Genomic DNA, 21,006 nt, shown 5'->3' with positions numbered 1-21,006 from the left:
ACTTCAGGATTTCACAATGCGGCCTGGAACCGCGTCCCGGTTTTTGGATCTGTTGGTCGCGTTGTCTCTCCTGCCACAGTTTATCTTCGCGAACCGGATTATCACAGACACACCGGAGCCCCTGAAGCCCACCATCACCGGTAAACACACTTTAGCTGTGCGTGAGGCAGGTGGCCACGAGGGACCGTAGCCTACTGTAGACAGTAGACCTCGTAGTGCAGGATGAGCTAGCACGTAACATGTTGACTTAAATGCAAAGGTGGAAAAAGTATTCAGATATTGTACTTAAGTAAAAGTAGAAGTACCAGAGAGTAGGAATAGTAGCTATGTTACAAGTAAAAGTCCAGCAATCAAAATGTGACTCAAGTAAAAGTAGGCCTATTGGCATCAAAATATACTTAAAGTAGGCTACCAAAAGTAAAAGTACTCATTATGCAGATTGGCCTATTTCTAAATAATATATGTTTTGATCATAATTATTGATGCATTAAAGTGTTATCAAAGCTGGTAAAGGTGCAGCTATAGTTTTAATAACTTTGTATACTGCAGGGTAGCTTGTGAATTTTAATCCAGAACTAAAGTCTTATTTAAGTGTTGTTTATATTTTACATTATGAATCCAAATCTGCAAAGTAACTAAACATAGTCAATAATTGTAGTGGAGTAAAAGTAAACAATGTACTTCTGAATTGTAGTGTGACGTACAAAGTAGCAAACAAATAAGTACCTCATAATTGTACTTTAGTACAGTACTTGAGTACATCTACTTAGTTAGTTTACACCATGCCTAAATAGTTTTCCCTTGATGTAAGTCTATTTTAACTGATAGCAAAGCATGTTTTAAGTGTTTGTTTAATGTTTGCCATCAGGTGGCAATCCTTTAAGCTGTAGACTCCAGTGGGTTTTCTAAGCTGTCTCAATCCATCTGGCAAAGCACCAGCAGGCCCACTTTTCTGTCACTGCCTGCTGTGCTAGGAGTTTGGCATCAGTTGAACAAATTACCATTTTGAAGGCATTTTGCCAAACCCAAGGCAAAATGATTAACCTATCACTGGGGAGCCAACTCTCTACTCTTTAACTTTTGGAGTGAAGTGCTAAGGGGTAATAAGTAACCTTTAGCAGTACATTTGATCAAAGCAGATCACTGCCTATTCCTAAATGTTATTATTCCATAATCTGCCTCTACATGAATGATTTAAGAATGTTGGGCTCAATTAAATAGCATAGGCTTTATTGTGCATGGTCCCCAAGATCTCAAGGTTTTGAATAACACTTTAACCGATTTATACGCAGTATGAAACTCATTTATTGAAGACATTTTAAGTCATAAGTAATGTAAAATAAAAATGAAAAAGAGTTTTGATTGAAAGTTTTGTCTTAACCCAACTGACCCTTGAGTTCAATTGTGACTGAAGCTGTGACAAACTGTATTAACCCACGCTCTCACACACACACACACACACACACACACACACACACACACACACACACACACACACTCCATTGCCATGGCGACATCAGTAAAGGCATCGTTGCTAAATGAGCGTTTGTGCTTCCTTGCAGGGCTCGGGGTGAAGGAACACTCAAAGATTGTTGCCCAACACAATAGGCTGCGCAGCCGGGTCAACCCCATGGCAGCTAACATGCAAAAAATGGTTTGTGGCATCCATTGTCTGTCTCTTCTGTGTGAGTTTGAATGGCAAGAATGCTGTCACATACATTTGAGTTTTATTATGTCCATTATGCTGTTTCTCAAACCAAAGTTTAATCTTCCTCTGCAACACAACACATTAGAATTACCTTTTTGTACTGTACTTTCCTCTCTCTCTCTCTCACACGGTACTAGTGGAAGATATCTAGCCATGTGTAGCAGACTTAACCAATATTTGACATACATTTTTTTGCAGATACAGTGCAAAACTTAGAGAAAAACAGTTATGATGATGATGATGATGATGATGATGATGATGATGATGATGATGATGATGATGATGATGATGGTGGGAGTAATGATCAGACATGTTGCGTAAGGATCAAGCTCTGACTTGCAGCACCAAAAAAACATGTTTGTAACGTTTTTTTATTTAACTACACCAGGCACACTAGCAGCATAGTCACAGGCTAAGCACAATGGTCACAATGGTCTTCCTGTGTGGTGCCGATAGTCTCAACAGAGTAAAACAGTAATGAAGCATCATTTTAAATCCGCTCAGCTGCAGGTGGAGTGATAGTGTGGAGAGTCAGAACTGGGCCAAAATCTATTAGCAGTGGGTAGTCTTGTTGCAAAGCATAATTGTACCAATTCATGTTTAAACACACAATAGGAATAAACTAAGCAACACCTTCAATTTGTTAGTTTCAGATTATCAACAGCTACAGTTCTGTATACAAATTAGCTTTCATGAATTTGAGAGTGATAAAAACTGTGTGTTGCTGAGTGTGCAGCATAAATATTAATCTTTCACTCAGGTTTTTCTAATCCCACTCTCTGCAAAACACAGCAGCTGCAGTAAATCCTCTCCCTATCTTTCCCATCTTGCTTCGCCATACGGTACTTATCTGCTCAACTGTCTTGGTTGCATGTGATTATGATGAAGAGGTAATGATGGATTACTAAAGTCATAATGCTCTAGATATCCTTAGGGTCTAATATGAGTTTTGTACCAGGGCAAACTGTCACTTTGTCATAGATTACATCCTCAAAGCCACCCATACAGACCGAGCTCTCTTTCTACGACTGCTCTTCAGCCTCAGAGAACTGTTCCCACCTGATAAGGCAGTAATGAGAAAAAGAGGATGTGGATAATCATTCTGTATTCACAACTCTGGTATTACCGGTAATTTCCCTCAGAGGAAGGTTTGTCGAGCTGAAGAGGCATATTAAAGAGCTTTACTGATAAACGTTAAAAGGCTCAAGGCTTCGGCTGTGTTTTTGAACGTTGGGATAAGAGCTTTTTTTCACCCAGGAACGAGCCAGTTAGCATTGTGGTGAGATTGTGCTGAAGTGATTATAATATAGACCTTTAGGCTTTTCTTTCAGGGGGAGATAAAATACCAATATTTAAGGAATGAAGGACGCCTCTTCCTTTCTTACCCGATGCCCTGTCTGCAGCTTTTCTTTGAGCTCTTGAGGAAGTATTATGAGGTCATACAATCGCTTTAATACATAACAGTTCAGTATTTACTTTTGATATGCAAGACTTGACCTTTGTTTGTTAGATTAGCATTTTATTAATCTCTTTTATTCTGATAAAGCTCCAACGATTCATTTAAATAATAAAGAAAAACACATAATTATGGAGCTGTATTGATTTAGCTATTTTGGTAATCAACAATAAAGCAATTGTCTGTGGTACCACAAAAAAAGCTTAAGAGGGTATAAACTAACATTTTCTTAGTGTGACATTCAAATCCCACAGCTGATAAAACATGACATGCTTTGAAATAAAATGTCTGAAATGAAGTATTGCCCGGTGACCTCTGCTGACATCAAATTATGAGTCTGTCACTTAGGCTGGCTGACTTCAGAGAGCAGAGTGAACAATCAACTTAACGGGCTCATCGTGTCTAAGACATACATTTGTCTCTGACCTCTGATTTGTATCCTTCAAAATCAGTCAAACCAAAAATAATTGTTTGATTCGATTATTTCCTTCTAAAACAGAGCCTCATTTATCAAGAGAGAGTAACACTTTCTAATAAGGCATAATTTATAAAGGGTTAATAAGCGGTAACACATGTTTCACTACACTCTTGGTACATGCTGACCATCAACAGGTAAACATTTTTCCCAGACTGTGGAATTGCAATGAGGGAATTAAACATTGTATTATTTAATAACACTAATATTTACCATAAAAGTAATTTCCTTACTTTGACAGTTTACTAAGTAATGCCCAAAAGCATGAATACAAAACCACACAGTCATAGTAATATTGTATTCACCCATTCATTTAAAGGTCACCTATTATGCAAAATCCACTTATTCATGTATTTTATACATAAACATGTGCGTCCTCTGTGTAAAGAGATTCTACAAGTTTCAGGAAAAAAGTTTCCCTCAGTTTTGTCCTGATCCATTTATATAAAAACCTGTCTGAAGATGAGCTGATCAGATTTTGGCCACTTTATGATGTCACAACGATTTTTTGGCTTGTGTAACCATTAGCCAATAACCAACCAAGGTAACCCCCACCACCTTATCACCTGAATCTCCTCAGAGCACCATTGTGTTCTTTTTAATCAAATATCTCTCAGAGGGGCGTGGGGAGTGGCTCCTTATTTTCATCTAAAGTAACAGACAGAGAATCAGCACTTTTGAAACAGGGCTGAAACAGAGGGGTTTATGGGATGCTGCAATGGGTGATCTGTTGGGTATTTCGAGCCAAACACTTCAGAGACATGTATTGTATATATCTGAGACATATAATATATTGATGAAAGACTGTATAATAGGGGACCTTTAATACATCATCATTTCTAAAGGGTTAATAAGCAGTAACAAACTTTTCTTATGCTACATCCATGGTACATACTGACCATCAACAGGTACACATTCTTCCCAGACTGTGGAGCTGCTGGGTTCAACAATTCAACTGATTCCTGAATGAACTCTGAGTACACATATAGCAACAAAAAACACCATTTATCACGCTCTGCAGTGAAAAGACCATAGTGATATCAACCCTCCATCAAACTCCCATAAAGATAAGTTGACCCCGTAAAATGTTAAAGTAACAGAGCATTACTGGGAACTGCTTTGAGGGAATAAACAGTTTAATCTATTTAATTACACTAATATTTACTATAAAAGTAATTTCCTTACTTTGGCAGTTTACTAAGTAATGCTACTGCCCAACTTCATTAATACAAAACCACACATTCTTAGTAATATTGTATTCACCCATTCATTTAAAAATATGTGTTTATGAAAGTGGTACCCAAGAGAGTTTCAAACATAAAAAACATGTTATTACAAAAAATGCAACTTTTTAACTTAAATCTGTGACTTTCCATCTGTGGTTGCCTTTCCTAGTAGTAAGAGCTTACCTCAATGTGATGTTTGTACTACAGAAAATATGGCAGAGTGATTGATTGTGGAAAGTTTGTGTGTTGTTTATTTGAATTAGCCACTGCAAATCTTGGAAAATGTGCCCCATAGTGAGGTGTTTTTACCAGTGTAGCACACAATGGGTGTCAGTCAGTGTTTGTTGGTCCTGCACTGGCAGTTCGCCCAAGGTGTCTCCCTGTCTGTTGTCTGCTGGACTCAAGGTCTGGCTCCGACCCCTGAAAAGGATTAAGCGGGTAAAGAAAATCACTCATGCACTATTAGGAATGACCTTCATGCCAAAGAGTTTTTCCTTTCATCCAGATTTAATCATATTTGAAGTACAAAATGACCTTCATTTCGGTTGTAAGATGCATCTCAGAGTCCAACAGACCTCAATAACATATTTTAATACTGAATAAGGTGATGAAAATATCCTATTGCTAAATGTTGATGTTATTGATTATTAATCATTCACTAACATACGTATTACATTTTTCATTATATATGTGGGGTTAAACTAAATCAGAATTTGTTTTTTAAACTGTAAAAACTGTAATGTCAGACCTTTTTGTTGTACCCCGATTATGAAAATGATAGAGCAAGATTTAAAACGTTTGAATCAAAAAACATGGTAAGCTTCTGAAACAGATACTTTTTTTAACATTTGCTTTTTTAACTACAATCAGTGGCAGTCTGATTTGATCTTCCCTGTGTGCATGTACAGTAGGATACTGCCAGAGAAGACATTAGTATAACGTATTCCTTTGAAGGTTTTTACAGTAATTTTTGGGAATCAAAGATGTTTTTATGATATTAAATATTATTTTTGTCTTTATAGGAGTGGAGTGATAAGTTGGCCTTACTTGCAAAGGACAGGGTGGCATCATGTCACACAGATCCTCCTGATCAACAATCCTCACCTCTCAGTCACATCGGCTGGAACACACACCTCTCTGCCCGTGGTCTCACTTCAGTTTCTGATGCCATACACTCCTGGTTTGAAGAGGGGAACGATTTTCTTTACCTGAGTGGGAAATGTAGGGAGAACGCCACCTGTCAGCACTATACACAGGTATTAACACTAAGATACAAGCTGTACACATGTTCGTCAGAGATTCTCATAATTGTGTTTTTTCTTCAATAGCGCTAATGTTGTGTGTCTGACCCCTCTGTTGTTGTGTAGTTGGTGTGGGCCACCTCGAGTCATGTGGGCTGTGCCAGCCAGCTTTGTCTGAGGGAAGGAGACCTCTGGGAGATGTTTGTCTGCGCATATTACCCTGGGTAACAATGACACACTTTATCAACCTAAGAAGAGATTGTTAAATTCATCTGAGAATTGCGTGGTAAAAAAATAAAGCCAATACTAAGGGTTTTATCTGCCATCCAGCTCAAAACCATTATGCTCTTGAAAACGGCAATAATTATATCAAGGCTTATATTACTTTTCAGGGAGTCCTTGGTACATACAGTTAAAATGAACTATTATGTAACACTACCTATGTGAAGGCCTCAAAAATGATTATATATATATATATATATATATATATATATATATTACAACATTTTAAACATTTCTTTGACTTTGCCCCATTGCAGAGGCTCTAGATTTTGTGTGATTGTGTCCATATGTTGCAGTGTTCTGTATATCTGTGTTGCTGCAGGGGGAACTGGGAGGTGAACGGTCGGCTGGTGACTCCCTATAAGACGGGGCTGTACTGCTCTCTCTGCACCTCTTCAATGTCTGGCTGCTTCAGACTGTGGGACCATGTAGGTAGATTATGTGGTAAGACAATATATAAACATTAAGGTGGCTACAGAGGCACATTTTGCTGTTGTTGGACATTCACAAAGGTACATAATGAGTTCTCTGCTAAGAAATGTAATAGGCAAGGACATTCCACATTGATTAAATGCAAGCCCTTGAAACAGACATGCATATCATATACATAGTATTATAATGTAAGGTGATTAAAAAAACAGTTTATGAATAATACTTTTACTTATTACTGTAGTTACACCCATATGCTGCTGATATACATTTCTGCACATTTACCATCAATGTGTTTTAGCAATTGTTAGAAGTGCAAATTGAGTCCAATTCAACAAAGATGACAGGTGTGCCCATTTCATATTTCTGCTTATGAAATCTTTCGTTCAATGTTTGTGCCAGATACGCAGTTTTGCCATTTATAAAGTATTTTGTGATTTCCATGGTATCTGGCCTTTATAATAGAACAATAATCACAATACTGCGGCAATGATGTTAACCAATATGATCTAATGTAACACTTCCATATGTTTATTTTTGTAACGTGCATATTTGTGTTGGTGTGAATGCACATTTTTTTGTCAGAGATTCCAAAGAATCCGTGTCGAATGAGCTGCGGTCAGCACGGCCATCTTAACATCTCATCCTGCAAGTGCACGTGTGACCGGGGCTTCACCGGACGCCTCTGCCAGGGTACCACTCATCAACATCAAACCAAGTAGTATCGAGATAATACCCTTATTAGTACCAGGTCTCATTAAATATGTCTGTTTTCCTGTCTGTTCAAAGTAGAGTGACTGATTTCACTGAACTAAGGCTCTGTCTTTCAGTGCGCTGCAGTGTGCAGTGTGTGCACGGTCGTTTCAAAGAAGAAGAATGCTCTTGCTTGTGTGATGTTGGCTATGGTGGTGCTGAGTGTGCAGGTGAGTGCAGTGTGCCTCTTTGTGTTTTTATATACCTCAGCAATGTGTACCCTGAGACGCAGGTTTCAATTCACAAGCTCAAACAGGCAGAACAGTGCTGAGTAAAATCCATCTGCTTGCTGCTACATTCTGTATATATCTTAAGGGATGCCAACGTTGGTGACATTGTGAAAATGTGATGAAAACATGAGCATATTAACTTGTCAAAGGGGGCAAAAATTATAATTTAGAAATGAGATTTAAAGTATGCTATATCAGGTAGGTAGCACCTTTGCAAATGTGTTACAAAGCATTTTTGAGCATTCATATATTTTAGCTAAAGGCAACAAAACTATTTCTTTGTTTGTTTATTAATCTCTCTGAACATATTCTGAAACTGTTATTCTTTAACAATTCATCCAGATTAACAACTGTAATTGCTTACAGGAGACTACAACTTCCTTTTTGTTGATGGTATGCATCATTAGTGTTTATTTTCACCATATTTTGTTGGCTTGTGTCCCTACAGAGAAAGTGCAGTTTCCCTTCCACAGCTGTGACGCGATGATAGACGGTGATTGCTTCGTGGTGTCTTCAGAAGCTGACACCTACTATGGAGCCAAGAGTCACTGTCAGGTGAGAGACAGGTGTGTGTTGAGACAAGCTCTACCGCCATAATACATCATCTAAAACTAGATACGAGGGCTTTTAATTCTGCTTTCACTGTGGCCTTTTCTCTTGTTTACACCACAAGGGACGAGGGGGGATTCTTGCTCAGATCCACAATCAGAAGGTTCAGGACATCCTGGCGTTTTATATCAGTCAGCTGGAGACGAGCAACGAGGTCACCAACACGGACTTTGAGACACGAAACTTCTGGATTGGTACAGTATTCCCTCATCCATTTATGTTAAAATGTCATACTATTTTCTCACACCTGGCAGCAACACCAGATTAGCAGACTCAGCTGTGGTTTAGACCAGATGTACTACCAGGTGGAGGTTGTGGAAATGATGCACGGACAAAAAAGCAATGTTTTTACTCCACAGGTTTGACATATAAGCCTCTGAAAGACTCATTTCGCTGGGACACAGGCGAGATCCCCAGATTCAGCAGCTTCGCCTTTGGGCAACCGGACAACCAAGGGTAAGAGACACATTTACTAACAGTCACTACTGCAAAGTAGAGGTGCAATGGAACTCAACAAACAAACAAACAAATCATCTTAAAGGTAGAACATTACTTTTTTGACTTTTGTTTATCTACAAATGAGTATGCCTTTGGTTCTACATTATGTATTACCTAAATATTACTGCGAGAGATACATACTGTATTTGTGTCTCTAATGTGTTGTGTTTTCACATTCAAATTACATTATCTACTGAGATTTTCTCAAATAATTACATTTTTATTTATGGACTGATGAGGAAAAGACAGATGTTGGCTGACTGACAACCTTCACTCTGACCACTAGATGTCTCTCTCTTTCTGCCTCCCTTACTCCGTTTTATTTATCTCTCTATCTATCTGTCTATAAGTAATTCTTAGTGTTTATAATTAACTACCAAACTTGTCATTTTTTTATTTTATTTAACCTTTATTTAACCAGATAAAAACATTGAGATAAAATCTCATTTTCAATGCTGACCTGGCCAAGAAGGCAGCAACGTTACACATAACACATAACACAAACATATAAAATACAGAGAACATAAAGAAAACAAAAGACGAAAAAGCAGTCACTACATTGTGCACATTAGGACAATAAAAAAAGTACACTACTTGTTACTGCAAGAGCAGCTGGTGGTGAGGACTTCAGACAACTTCAATTTAAAACATGATATAGAGACAAGTGCCCTCAGTTTAAGGCGTGATTGAAGGTCATTCCAAGACCAAGGACCATAATAAGAAAGACTCCTTTTTCCAGCCTCAGTCCGTACAGTAGGAACCTGGAACCGTATCCAGGCACTGGATCTGAGGTTGTAAGAGTCACAAACTGGGGCAAATCTGACACATATGTAGAGTGGAAGCTTACCTAAAATGGCTTTATTAATAAAAACCAGTGCTGCATCCTACGCATAGTAAGTGAGGACCATCCAGTTAGGCTATACAGTGTGCAATGATGAGTCCTATAGGGTGCATTTGATATATAACGCAGTGCAGCATGGTAAAGTGGGTCAAGTTTGGCCAAAACAGTGGGACAGGCAAATCTATAAATGGTATCACCGTAGTCCAGCTGGGACAGGAATAAGCCAGAGACCAACCTTTTACGGGATGAAATTGAAAAACAACATTTAAATCTGAAAAGGAAGCCAAGAGTGAATTTCAATTTCTTTGTTAAAACTTCAATATGGTGTTTGAAGTTCAGATTACTGTCCAACCAAAATCCCAGATATTTGTAGGTATCAACAAACTCAACAGAAACGCCATCAAGGGTGTCAATGGAGAGGCAAGAGGAGGACGCTGACTTGGGAGCAAAAAGCATTGCTTTGGTTTTCTTACTGTTCAATAGCAGTTTAGAATCAAGAAGCGCATGCTGCAGCGTGATAAAATCTGATTTTAAATTGGAAACGGCCATATCCAGAGAAGGAGCACACGAGTATACAATAGTGTCATCAGCATACATATGATAGGTAGAAAATTGCATCTGATTACAAATATTGTTTACATATAATAAAAAGAGCAAGGGCCCCAAGATAGAGCCCTGTGGAACTCCCTTCTCCAAGGTGACAGGGTCAGAGACAGTACTACCCAACCTGACGCATTGAGTACGGTCGGTTAGATAACTCTGAAACCAGCAAATGGCATTATGACCGAAACGAGACACCAACATAACATTAGACATAATGTGGTGATCTACAGTGTCAAATGCTTTGGCTAGGTCAATAAACAATGCAACACAAACTGATTTCTTATCCAAAGCAGCCTTAATATCGTCTAAGTCTTTCAGACTGGCAGTCACAGTACTGTGCTTTGATCTGAATCCAGATTGCATAGGGTTAAGGATGTTGTGTGAATTTAAAAAAAGTTTTAGCTGAGTAGAAACAAGGGACTCAATAATCTTTGATAACACAGAAAGATTTGAGATAGGACGATAGTTATTCAACTCCGTGGGATCACCAGCTTTCAAGAGGGGCGATACCAGAGCTTGCTTCCACACAGCTGGCAGTGTGTGAGTGGACAGGGAGAGATTCAAAATATCAGTTACTGGCTGTGCTATCATCTGAGCTGCAATTTTTAAAAAGAACGGGTCAAGGCCGTCAGGCCCGGCAGACTTTTTAGGATCAATCGAGTGCAAACCCTGTAAGACTTCAGAGACCGAGAAATAAGCGAAATCAAAAACAGGGGAGTTCAACTCTTGACTATGGCTGTGAGTACGACCATTTAGAGAGTCATGACTTTGCTCATCAAAAATGTGACCAGCCTTTTTGAAGTGAGCATTAAAGGCATTAGACATACCATCTGAATCTGAAATAAAAGAATCACTGACCTTCAGTTTTTGTGGGAAACTAGAAACCTTCTTGTTCTGAAGTGATTTAATTGTTTTCCAGAATTTGGAATGGTCATTAAAACAATCAGTGGTTAAGCTCAGATAGTAATCAGCTTTAGCTTTTTTAATAAGGGCTGAACATTTATTTCTGAGGACACGAAAAAGAAGCCAGTCATCACTAGTGTTAGACTTTCTAGCTAAGGACCATTGCTTATTTCGATCATGAATGAGATCAGATAGTTCTCTAGTAAACCATGGAGTGTTCCTATTCTTAACTCTGAATTTTCTAAGGGGGGCATGTCTATTAATAATCGATAAAAAGTGATCAATAAAAAATTGGACGGCAACATCAACAGATGGAATTAACGCTGTGAAGTGCCATTTAACCTCCGCCAGATCGTGTAGGAAAGCCTGCTCAGAGAAGTGTTTGAAGCAGCGCCTGAGCACAATAAGGCCCTTGGCTTTGGGCAACTTAGTGCACCTAACGCAAGCGATAGTGCAATGGTCACTGATATCATTAGGAAAAACACCAACAGACACATACTTATGAGCTGCATTTGTTAGAATGACATCTATAAGGGTATCGTTATTGGGTTTGGCAGGGTTTATTCTAGTGGGACTATCAATAAGCTGAGTTAAGTTCAAAGAATCACAAACCTGCTTAAACTGTGAAGATTTATCACTTAACCAGTCCCAATTTAAATCACCCAATAAAATGATTTCAGAAGAAAACTTAGACAACAATTCAGTAAGGCTAGTAGTTGCATCCATGATGGCCGATGGAGGCCTATAACAGCCAATAACAGTGAGAGGAGCATTTGCTATAGTTATTTGGACTGCTAGCAACTCAAATTGCCTTGGAATTGAAATTGAGTGAAGGACAGAGCACTGTAGTTTCTCAGCAGTGTATATTGCAACACCACCAGCTCTGCCCTTACGATCCGCTCTGAATACATTATATCCATCAATCTGAATAACAGTGTCAGTGACAGACGGTTTTAACCAGGTTTCAGAAACTACAACAATATCAGACTTAGCAACTAAAAACCAGGTCTTGAAAACATCTAATTTGGGCACTAGGCTTCTAGCATTAACATGCAGAAAACCCAATCCTTGCCTACAGCTAAACTCATTTGGAGTTGGCAAATGATGCAAGGAAGCAGAGAAACACTCAGGACCAGGGTTAATGTTAACGTTACCAGAGAGTAATAGCAGTAACAATATTAACAGTCTGGAAGATGATTTTTTCACATGTGCTCTGGACGCGTCACTCCTCAGAGGGGCAGGGCTGCTCCGATCCTTCGATATTAGCGAGTCCAGAGTCAAAAGGGCATACGGGAGTGCGCATTTCGTGCCATGAAACGTCAGCTTTTGGTAAAAACTATCCGATGGAGTCAGCGCTCCAGAGGTTCCACCATCCGAATGTCCGAAGTGAACAGAGGCATCGCTGGGAGGCAATCCGTCAGTTTTGCCGACATGCGGGCTGACAATTAATCCCAGGAAAAAAGCGAACACAAGGGTAGCTTTAGGCAACATTGAGCTGCAACACACCCAATTCAGGATCCGCAGCTCAGGTCCCAGCAGCTCAGGTCGATCAGCAGCTCAGGTCGACCAGCCCCCGACAGCACGGCAGGACAGACAGCAATCCACAGTCCGAAAGAGCGACAGCTCAGGCAGAGAGCAAACAATCCAGTCACAGCGAGGCACCGGCACAAAACGACGCAAAACAGCCCAAAAACTTTGATATATGTTTATATTACAATATTAAAGTGTGATTTATATATCTGAGACAGAATCTGTTTGTTGGTTTTGTGAGTAACTGTAGTATAAAAATACAACTTATTGTGGTGGTTCCTCTGCTTCATCAGAGATTCAATCGGACAAAAGTGATCTGGAAAAAAAGATCCCCCCTCAACTTTACAATAACATTTTAGTATTCAGTAGTTCAGAAAAGCAGGAGAAAAAACCTCAGAACATAGAGTCACTCAATATTTGTCTTTCTCTGTCCAGCTTTGGAAACTGTGTAGAGCTGCAGGCGTCAAGTGCCTTTAACTGGAACGACCAGCGATGTAAAACGCAGAACCGATACATCTGCCTGCACGGTAAGAGTCCTTAAGAAGTTATGTTGACCTTTTTTGACATTCTTTGGGCACAAAACCAAATGACGGAGCTTTAATAGCAATGCTCCCGACTGTACAAATGAAATGCATGGTTGGGTGAATTTGTCCCACTGCAGCAGCATGTGCTCAGTTAACTTGGGGGAAGATGGGCTTCACCTCTCATATTTCCCCCTAAACTTAGCACTTAGTACAGCTCCAACTGATGTGCAGAAGCACCAGGCTCTGGACTTCATAGTGGAACAGATGCCTCTCCAAAACTGGAGTGCTGGTCCAATTAGAACAGGATTCAATGGGGGTGATATTTTTGCCCAGACCGTTATGTTGTTCACCTGAATGATTGGTAGTGATGGTGGTGAGCGGCCACTCTGGGAAAGGGTTCCTAATGTCCGGTCATTTTTACCACCAGAAAAACAGCCGTTATATATACATTCTTTCGAGGGATCATACCTTGTTTCTATACCAACATGACGATACAACTGAGGAATTTAAGTTCAATAGGAATAACCGTATATCAGGCTGATACTGAGTCAAATAAATGTATCAGGTTTGATGAAAATGGGACCTATTTTTCAATTTAATTGAATGTTTATATACTTTATAAATTATATACTGGAATTTTATTTCAGGTTTTGACTAATTTGTTGCTGCATTAAATCACATAACACTTCAATTGTAATGAAAGCAATGTTTAAAGGTCACCTATCATGCTATTTTTAGGCAATAGCATAGGTCTCAGATATATAAAAATATATAAAAACATGTCTATGAAGTGTTTTGCTCAAAATACCAAACAGATCACCCATTCTAGCCATGCCTCATATCCCTCTATTTCACTTCCTGTTTCAAAAGTGCTGATTTTGGGTATAAAGCTTTAAAAAAAAAGATTTGATAAAAGAAAAAGGAGGGGGCTGAGCTCATGCGGGAGATTCTACCGGCAGATACTGCGGTGATGAAACGCCATATCATGGATTATCAAGGATTATTTCTGAAACAGTATGGAGCTCAAAGGCTTTCTCTCTTGCCGGTTATACCACAAGGTGAGTTCCTTTTTATTTCCTGCTTCTTCACACACATGCTCTCCAGTACAGGTTAGCTCTGAGTGTTAGCGATGCTAATGTGAACATGCACCGACCATATTACGTCCAAAACAGTCGGGCATTGTTTCTGATAGCAACGTTTCTGATAGGGCCGTGAGTGTAAAGCCAGCCTACATTTCCGATATTAGGTCATATCGGACGCAAATCTGGATCAGCTCCGTTGTAGCCCCGTTTTTAGAGATTTGGGTACGGAGGAAAAAAGAGAGGGTTTTATTTTCTGACGCTGCATGAGTTCCCTGACACACCGGGGACACATATTTATGTATAAAAGACATCAAAAAGTGCATTTTGCATGATAGGTCCCCTTTAAGTCTAGGCTAATTCAGATGGGTTCTCATTTCAATTCCACAAGCAAGTCTTTCACATAAAGCATTTATTTTAAAAAGCTTTTAATGTAAACAAAAATATAACTTGGAGCTGTACAGCAATTTGTATTTGTTTGGATAGTAGCACCTTCTGTGCTTTACTATGCCCATAAAAACGATCTGTCACTGATAATCACAGCGGAGTGACGTCTAACATGTTAATCCAGTGTGTCCATTAATGACATAAACACGACATGGAAGATGTGTGTGATCCTGTCTACACATTTAAACATGGCACTCAGTCCAAATCAATGGCACTCAGTGCTCACCATCCAGAGCCTTTGAGCGATCAATATGTGTCAACTCAACAAAGGCCTGCAGTGTTTAGACACACACATAGCACTTACATTGATCCTAAGGAATGAGACGGTGGCAGATGTTTAGTTTTGTCCACTTGAGTTGTCTTTGCAAGTGGTCGGTGTGTAATCTTGTATTGATCACTCACAGCTGAATGAGGGATCAGCTCTGAAGGCGGTCAACATTGCCAAGATGGCATGCTAAAACAGGACTAGCATATCATAGTCAGTTTTAGTTTTTATATATGATGACTGTACATTTGGTATGGACCCAGGAGAAGTATAGGTAACATGCTGTCACTATTGGTGATTATTTGTGATATAGGTGGCCAGGCATTACACATTGCATCTTCAAACTGCAGCTAAACATGTGAATATGAGTTTTGTCATGAGTAAATAAATAACATTTCACTGAAGCAGCAAAAAGTTAGATACATAAATTCAGCTGATTATAAGCACACAGAGCCCCCCACCCCATCGGACTCATTTCCAGCCTTCATTGCTGTGTTGTGCTAATTGGTGATAAAATGATAAGTGGATATCACACAGCCTGAGGCAAACATGTTTCTCTAGAGTACCGTCTGTGCATGTGTGTGGGTGGGAGTGTGTGTTTCCATATCCATTTGAAAGGAGTAGTCTTTTATATCATGTTTCCTCACAGCCATGTAGAAGGATGTATGGGACAAACTGAACTCCCCTTTTCCTTTCTTGCTGTGCATTTTCTCAACATGTACAATTCTGTAAAAATGTTCTTTGTTGGTGTGCGTTTCACAGCTGCAGAGCACATTGGCCGCTGGGAGGATGGCAGGTGACCCGGATTTCTTAAGGACGTGAAACTAGGTGTTAAATGTTGGTTGGGACCAAGGCCACTAATGTTTGTCAATGTAGTTTAGATGTGCTGTATATACTCTACATGTAATACAAGATGTCTTATTATTAAATGGTTGTATCATGTGTCTAAAATTCCTTGTTTTATTCTTTTATATAAAAGCCTGCTGTATCTTCTTCATCTTCCGGCCCAATGTGACCTCAAAATCGATTTGCTTCGGCATTTTGAAAGAAAGTAGCAGGTCTCTTAATGTTGCTTGCAGGAATGAGGAGAAATAAAAGATCAGACTTCTAACAGTTGTGATGTCGGGCCGCGTTGAAACCACATTGTTTGTCAAACTGTAGCAAAGGGCAAATAACAGCAGCAATAAAAAAACACTAAAGCAATGAAGTCGATTATTAAAACACTAGAACCGCCAGGGGTCGCTGTATACCTAAAACCGCCAACGGGTAAAATGTACCCGCTATTAGAATGCATTGATTTTCAAGGTACAATGTTCTTTTACATTACACAGTGATGAAACTTATACCAATAGAATATGTTGACTCTCAGATATCTAGTGTGCAGATTGCATGAAGTATAAAATATCGCTAAAAGTGTCTCTCTATCTATCGATCTATCTACTGTATAACTAACTATCTACCGATCTATCTATCTCTCTATCTATAAGGAACCGCAGTAAACAACAGGCGTTGCTATAGCAACACGTCATGTTTATGTTTTCGCGCGAGATCAATAGCGCGAAAATCATTGCATTTTCTATAAGGTCAATATTACCCGCTGATGGGTATAAATGGCAATTTTTTGTGCAATTTTTTCAATCTGACTTCATATTGACAATTTTTAACAACAGAGGGTGATACATAACACACTTTCAGGAAAGGTCACGGACTGGGAGACTTGAATATTTTATTGAAAAAAAGTGACATACAATCAAGAAACAGCTGCGGGTAAAATGTACCCGTTGGCGGTTCTAGTGTTAAAGCTCAAATGCCCTCACATTCTGGATAAGTATAAAAGCAACAGAGCCCCATGATGCCTTCATTCTCTAAATCTAGGATTTCTGTTGAGTTTATCAGAGCAGACACTTTTAAATGTACAGTTAATAATACATATTTATGTTTTAAGCCATTTTCCACCACTTAAATCAGGAATAAAATGCCTCATTGGCTATTAAATGCAAAGAAATGTTCTGCATACATTCATGAGTCACGTTTCCCAAAAGAGGAACCATCCCGGTTGAATGAGCTTTTGAATGAAAAACAACAATCAAATGGGTAGGAATAAATATAACAATATTAGTGATCCTACAACTTCTCCTATAGCGATGAGCTTCAGCTCCTTTCATAATGATCTGACACACAGAAATGACACCTTTGACCCTAAAATAATCATAATAATTCCTTGCAAAAGCAGGGAGGAAATGCATTCAAAAAGATAATGATGCAGTTACAGTACAAAAGGAGATGTGCTTTAGTATGGAGAGTACAGTGTACCATCTGTCATACCAATATAGTTGAAGTTGGAGAGCTTTATTTATAAAGTGACCTGATTTCTTTTTATGATCCCTAACAATTTAATAATAATAACTTGACAGCAAAGTGGGATTTAATGTTTGATATGAGAAACGACACACAAGGTATTTGTAATTATTTCTTGACTGCAGCTGTGCCAATAATTACAGAACATCCTGTGAGGCAGTGGTTTCTTGTATTCAGAGATTAAATGATCCCAGAAAGGAAAGGTAAACTATGGCTGAGCTTACAAAATGACATCCTGGTCTCGATGATCATGAAAAACCTAGAAAGGAAAATGTTTGCTGACGGGAACGATTCAGCACCTTGGACAGCGAACGTTGCTGTTACAGTAGAAGAAGAATAGAATTGGGAGGGATGAAACCCTCTTTAATGGTCACACATGCAGAGCACACAGCACACACAGTGACATTTGTTCTCTGCTTTTAACCCATCCTAGTACCAGGAGTCTAGTACTAGGAGCAGTGGGCAGCTATTGGACAGCGCCCGGGGAGCAATGGGAGTGAGGGGGGGAAGGGGGATGTCCGGTGCCTTGCTCAAGGGCACCACGGCAGGGCAGGAGGTGAACTGGGACCTCTCCAAGTAGAAGTCCACACTCCATATTTTAGGTCTGGTTGGGGACTTGAACCGGCGACCCTACGGCTCACAGTCCAAGCCCCTACTGACTGAGCCACTGCCGGACAGTAAAGCCCATATCAAGATTTAACTATCTTTTGAAAGACTTGCTATCCAATATCCCCAATTCCATATTTGAGAAAAACATCATGAAAATACTGGGAAGTATCCAATATGTTGAGGAATGAGGATTTCAGCTACAGGATAAATCTGAACCTGAATGGAGGCAGCAGATTCACACGACCTCTGTTTGAATAACACACAGAAAACAGAGGCCACACGTCCCTGACTCCAGAAGAGAGGAGGAATGAGTAGAAATATCAGTGAAATATAAACTAAAAAAGGAGAATAACTGTCAGAGATACATAGTCAATTGGTTAAATTGTTTACCGTACCATATAATAAATGGCTTGGCAGCAATTGTTTCTTGATCTGCTTAACTGAGTCTGAAGTAGCCTACATTTGATTTTAGGAATCCAGTTGTGCATCAAGGATGATCTAAATACATCTTCCAAAGTATGAATTGAAAAAGACAAAGCTCAAATCCTAAAGAGAATAAAAAGTGACATATAATGCTATACATTAAAGACATTAAGTCTTGTGTTAAGTCTGTGAGTATATCTTTTTTACAGTGTGTTAGATGTAGTATGTGTAAATTAAAACCAGACAAATTCCAGCAGGGATTCAAACCTGATACGAGCAGCTTACAAAACAAATGTGGTACCATTACACACCACAGGAATTTACAGGAGTAAGTGTTTTTGCTTTTTGTGCGTGTGTTTGTTTGTGTGTGGTTTAAATGCGGATCAGGTCAGTGACTGTTTAATGGCGCCTCGGAGGTCCAACACCGCTCAGGCTTCTCAGTGAACAGAGAAAGATCCTGCTGGATGGGAGATGATGATACACCCGGAGTGAGGGGAGGGATAAAAGCTGCAGATAATGGGGTCAGAGCAGTGTGCAGAGCTGCAGTGAAATGGTGCAAATGAACAAAACAGGGATGAGGGTTAAACAGCTGGGAGCAAGAAGAGCAAACCAACAACCTAATTGTCTTTCAGCTCTACTGAGTTTCCACTTTACTCAACACATTAAATGTACCCTCTGCAAGCGTAATGCGCACTACAGTGCTTCTACATAATGCATACAGGGAAACCTTCCCATGTCACATGCACCTGGCTCACACTGACACAGCCTGATGCTCCATCACAGGAGGGTCAGGTCTGTTTAGGAGTTGATCAAAACAGGCTCTATACTGTCAGCTTCAAGAAATAATTCCAACGCTGTCATGTCTTCACAGCTGAAATAATCGGCAGCAGTTATTAGCTTAGCCAAACTGATAGCAGAAGAAACAGGCAGCTGATACTTTACTGACCCCTTTCTTTATGTAAAAGCTAAAGTACCCGTCTTATGGGTCCAGCTTCATATTGAACAAACGTTGACACTTTTATCAATGCTCTCTTTGAAAACTTTGAAATCTAGGTCAAGAACTTAAATTGTTAGTTTGAACAATGTGTGGCTGCACAACATGCATTATTTATGACTGATAGATCACTGATTACCTCAATGAGTTGTTGTGCCCTTATGAGCCTGTGCTCAGTCTCAGATCCTCGGGTAGGGCTCTGATGGCTAAAAGAAAAGGGCGACAGAGCTTTCTCCATCAGATCTCCGCAGCTCTGGAAGAATCTGAGAATGAGAATCCGAGGCTTGCAGAATCAGTGACATTTTTTAAATCACTTCTTAAAACTCACCTTTTTATTAAAAGCTATTGATGACACCACCGTTTGAGTCGCCATCCATGTTCTATTTGTTTAACTTTCTTGTTTTGTATTACTGCTGCCATTGTTGAAACGCTGTATATTTTAGTGGGTGGGTTTGGGGAATTTTGACCGCATGCTCTGTCTTTTTAATCCATGTAAAGCACTTTGTGACTGTTTTGAAAAGTGCTGAATAAATGAAGTTATTATCATTATTATTATCACTGGGATGTTAGACGTTACCTTTGTTTTATTTAAAAATAATGACTTAATTGGTGTCAATGGTTCAGAGATGAACAAATAATACAGACGAATGTCTCCCCACACAGTGTGTCACTAAGTGAGATTTGCTGAGTAAAACTACTTATTTTGCTGATGTGTTGGTTCATGCCAGTGACTGCCTCTCCAAACAAAGTCCTGAATGTGTTTGCCTGTGGCGTACTGTATGTGTAAATCTTTCCGACGGGCGTAGCTTCCTGCTGGTCTCATGGTGCCCCCTGATAAGCTGGTGCTGCGGAGGGCTTCAGGATGGCGCTGGTGGCAGTGGAATTAGCTCCCATTGTCATGATAATGACAGTGATACTCTTGCACCATCCAACTCAGACCAGCCATTGTATGGAAACAGGAATGCAATTTCTCCTGCAGCGGCAACCGACAATCCTCTGAGAGAGTGAAAGGTCCCTAAATGACTCTCCTTTCAGGCGAGGCTGAGGGGCCAGCAGCCAATTAAAGTGGGAGCAGCAGAACAGTGCCATCCAAGAGACCTTTAGGCTGTCTCTAAACACACACATTAAGCAACACAAAGTCGCTGTATTTTCCTTTTTACAAAGAACATCTAATCCCCTAATCTATCTTTCTCCTTATCCACCTAATTCGTTTGGGGGTACAGGCAATGTGCAGTAAATAACTGAAGAGTTTATTCAGCACAAAATGTACACGACTCAGAGGTTATTGATTTGAAATTGCCAAACTATTGGAGTTGGGGGACGGAGCTCCTGAGCAAAGGGGAGACACTCTCCAACATCAATCATGGTGAAATTCTCTGCTGGTGTTTATGGTACCAGAGTTTCCTCTGAGCGTTTATCTGTCAGCTGAGGTAGAGTCACGATGGGGGGAGAAGGTTTTTTTTAAAGTGTTCACGATACTGAGCTGTAAGTAAAGTGGATGTTTGCTGTCGGGCTCCGAAAGC

The 21,006-nt window shown here is 39.7% G+C and overlaps 1 protein-coding gene across 1 annotated transcript; it reads left to right on the top strand.

Annotated features, from left to right (window-relative positions):
* Window positions 1-16: 16 nt before the first annotated feature.
* Window positions 17-15,979, top strand: LOC117471387 (C-type lectin domain family 18 member A-like). Its single transcript, XM_034116357.1, has 12 exons — window positions 17-140; window positions 1,563-1,654; window positions 5,888-6,121; window positions 6,233-6,330; window positions 6,711-6,832; window positions 7,403-7,510; window positions 7,648-7,740; window positions 8,249-8,355; window positions 8,474-8,603; window positions 8,769-8,865; window positions 13,220-13,311; window positions 15,862-15,979. The coding sequence occupies exons 1-12, from the start codon at window positions 17-19 to the stop codon at window positions 15,897-15,899; spliced, it is 1,335 nt and encodes a 444-aa protein (XP_033972248.1). The 3' UTR covers window positions 15,900-15,979.
* Window positions 15,980-21,006: the final 5,027 nt, after the last annotated feature.

The sequence above is a fragment of the Trematomus bernacchii genome, unplaced genomic scaffold (genome assembly GCF_902827165.1).
Source record: "Trematomus bernacchii unplaced genomic scaffold, fTreBer1.1, whole genome shotgun sequence".
NCBI classification, from domain to species: domain Eukaryota; kingdom Metazoa; phylum Chordata; class Actinopteri; order Perciformes; family Nototheniidae; genus Trematomus; species Trematomus bernacchii.
The sequence above is the reverse complement of the archived record's forward strand: the minus strand, read 5'-3'. Positions and strand labels throughout refer to the sequence as shown.

Bases quoted from the DNA above. Each gene is read 5' to 3' on its own strand.
- LOC117471387 (XM_034116357.1), top strand. From the start codon at position 17: ATGCGGCCTGGAACCGCGTCCCGGTTTTTGGATCTGTTGGTCGCGTTG. The intron at 6,331-6,710 runs GTAACAATGACA...GTGTTGCTGCAG, and splicing joins GTCTGCGCATATTACCCTGG to GGGGAACTGGGAGGTGAACG. The intron at 8,866-13,219 runs GTAAGAGACACA...TTCTCTGTCCAG, and splicing joins GGGCAACCGGACAACCAAGG to CTTTGGAAACTGTGTAGAGC.